This window comes from Coturnix japonica, unplaced genomic scaffold, assembly GCF_001577835.2.
Source record: "Coturnix japonica isolate 7356 unplaced genomic scaffold, Coturnix japonica 2.1 chrUnrandom995, whole genome shotgun sequence".
In the NCBI taxonomy this organism is placed as follows: Eukaryota; Metazoa; Chordata; class Aves; order Galliformes; family Phasianidae; genus Coturnix; species Coturnix japonica.
The window spans coordinates 6,018-7,496 of NW_015440343.1; the positions used below are offsets into that span (position 1 = coordinate 6,018).

The window sequence follows — 1,479 nt, forward strand, 5'->3', positions numbered from 1 at the left end:
TGGGGGTCCTGGGGGGGGTCCCATGGGCTATAAGGGGGGGGAGGATCACATCCGGTCGGGGGTCTTTGGGGGGGGGTCCCAGCTTCCCCCCTCCCCCCCCACCTACCGGCCCCATGACGCACACGATGCGTTCCCGTAGTAACCGCGAATAGATGTCATAGGCGCGTTCACCCCGACCCTAAAAAGCGGGGGGGGGCCACACATATAGAACCGGGGGGGGGGGCAAATACAGGCCCGTGTCTATGAGAGCAGCTAGGCCGCATCTAGGCCTCAACTAGGCCGCAGCTAGGCCGCAGCTAGGCCGCAACTAGGCCTCAACTAGGCCTCAACTAGGCCGCAGTTAGGCCTCAACTAGGCCGCAACTAGGCCGCAACTAGGCCGCACAGGCCCGACGGATGTTTGTGGGGGGGGGACACACAAGGACCGAAAGCGGACCCCCCCCCCCCCCATTCTGCCCTCACCGTCTGCTCTACGACGATGGGGACGAGCGGCGCCCGGAGCGGGGCGTTGTAATGGAGGAGGCGGCGAAAGGCCGCGACCCCCCCCCGGAGCCCCCGGCCCAACGCTGCACCGGGCCTCATGGCGCGCAGGAAGTGCGTCACGGCGCAACCGGAAGCGCTAAGATACGGAAGTGCGATAAAGCGGTGCGACGACACAGTGTTCCGGGTGGGAACTGTGGGCGCTTCACAATAGTTCCGCCTCCCTGGCCATTAATCATTAATTACCCCCCCCCCATTCTACAGTGATTTCTCCTATTAATGACGCTATTTTCATTAATTACCCCATGTATCCTTTCCAGATCATTGCATTAATTACCTCGTCAGTCCTAATTAACACCATTAACGCTAATTACCAATTACCAATTAACCCCAAATCCCACTCCCAGCCCTAATTACCCCATTAGCGCTAATTATCGCCCCATTAGGACTAATTAAGCCTCCATTACCACTACCAAGACCCCATGGGCGCTAATTACGCTTTAATCAGCACTAATTACAGCCTCATCAGGACTATTTACAAAACCATATACACCAGCGATATTTTGACAGCATCCACAGCCCCATTGGCACTAATTAGCACTAATTAGCGCTAATTACAGCCTCGTACCCCTCCCTCCCCCCCGCCCCCCCCACCATATAGGCCCTCGAGGTCTTTCCGGGCGCCGTAGGCCGCGTCTGCCAATGACGCGCAGACCCCCCCCCCCCGCACGAATCCGTCGCTGAGTCGTGACGTCACGCGGCCTGCGCCTACACTTCCCATCACCCCCGCCGCGCGGAGCACCTCCGCACAAGCCAAGACGCGCCGACGTTCTTCGGCTTGATTGGCTGCTTCAACCACCCCGCCGCTCCCGGCCCTCGCGATGAATTGACAGCCTTGCGAATCCAATCGCACGCCGCCAGCGTCCACTCCGCGCAGCGAAGCTCTGACGGGGCAGGTAGCTCCCCAATCAGCGCGCAACAAGCGTTGCCATCATCTGAG

General features: G+C 59.8%; 1 protein-coding gene across 1 annotated transcript in view; it reads right to left on the reverse strand.

Annotated features, from left to right (window-relative positions):
* Nucleotides 1-873, reverse strand: part of CLPP (caseinolytic mitochondrial matrix peptidase proteolytic subunit) — a gene marked incomplete at its 3' end in the record, with an annotated part of 6,245 nt that extends 5,372 nt beyond the window's left edge. Inside the window, exons 1-2 of the mRNA XM_015851329.2 lie at nt 462-873; nt 100-178 (exon numbers count right to left, since the gene is read on the reverse strand). Of these exons, the coding sequence (XP_015706815.1) occupies nt 100-178; nt 462-581 (199 nt within the window). The remainder of the gene's footprint in view (nt 1-99; nt 179-461) is intronic.
* Nucleotides 874-1,479: the final 606 nt, after the last annotated feature.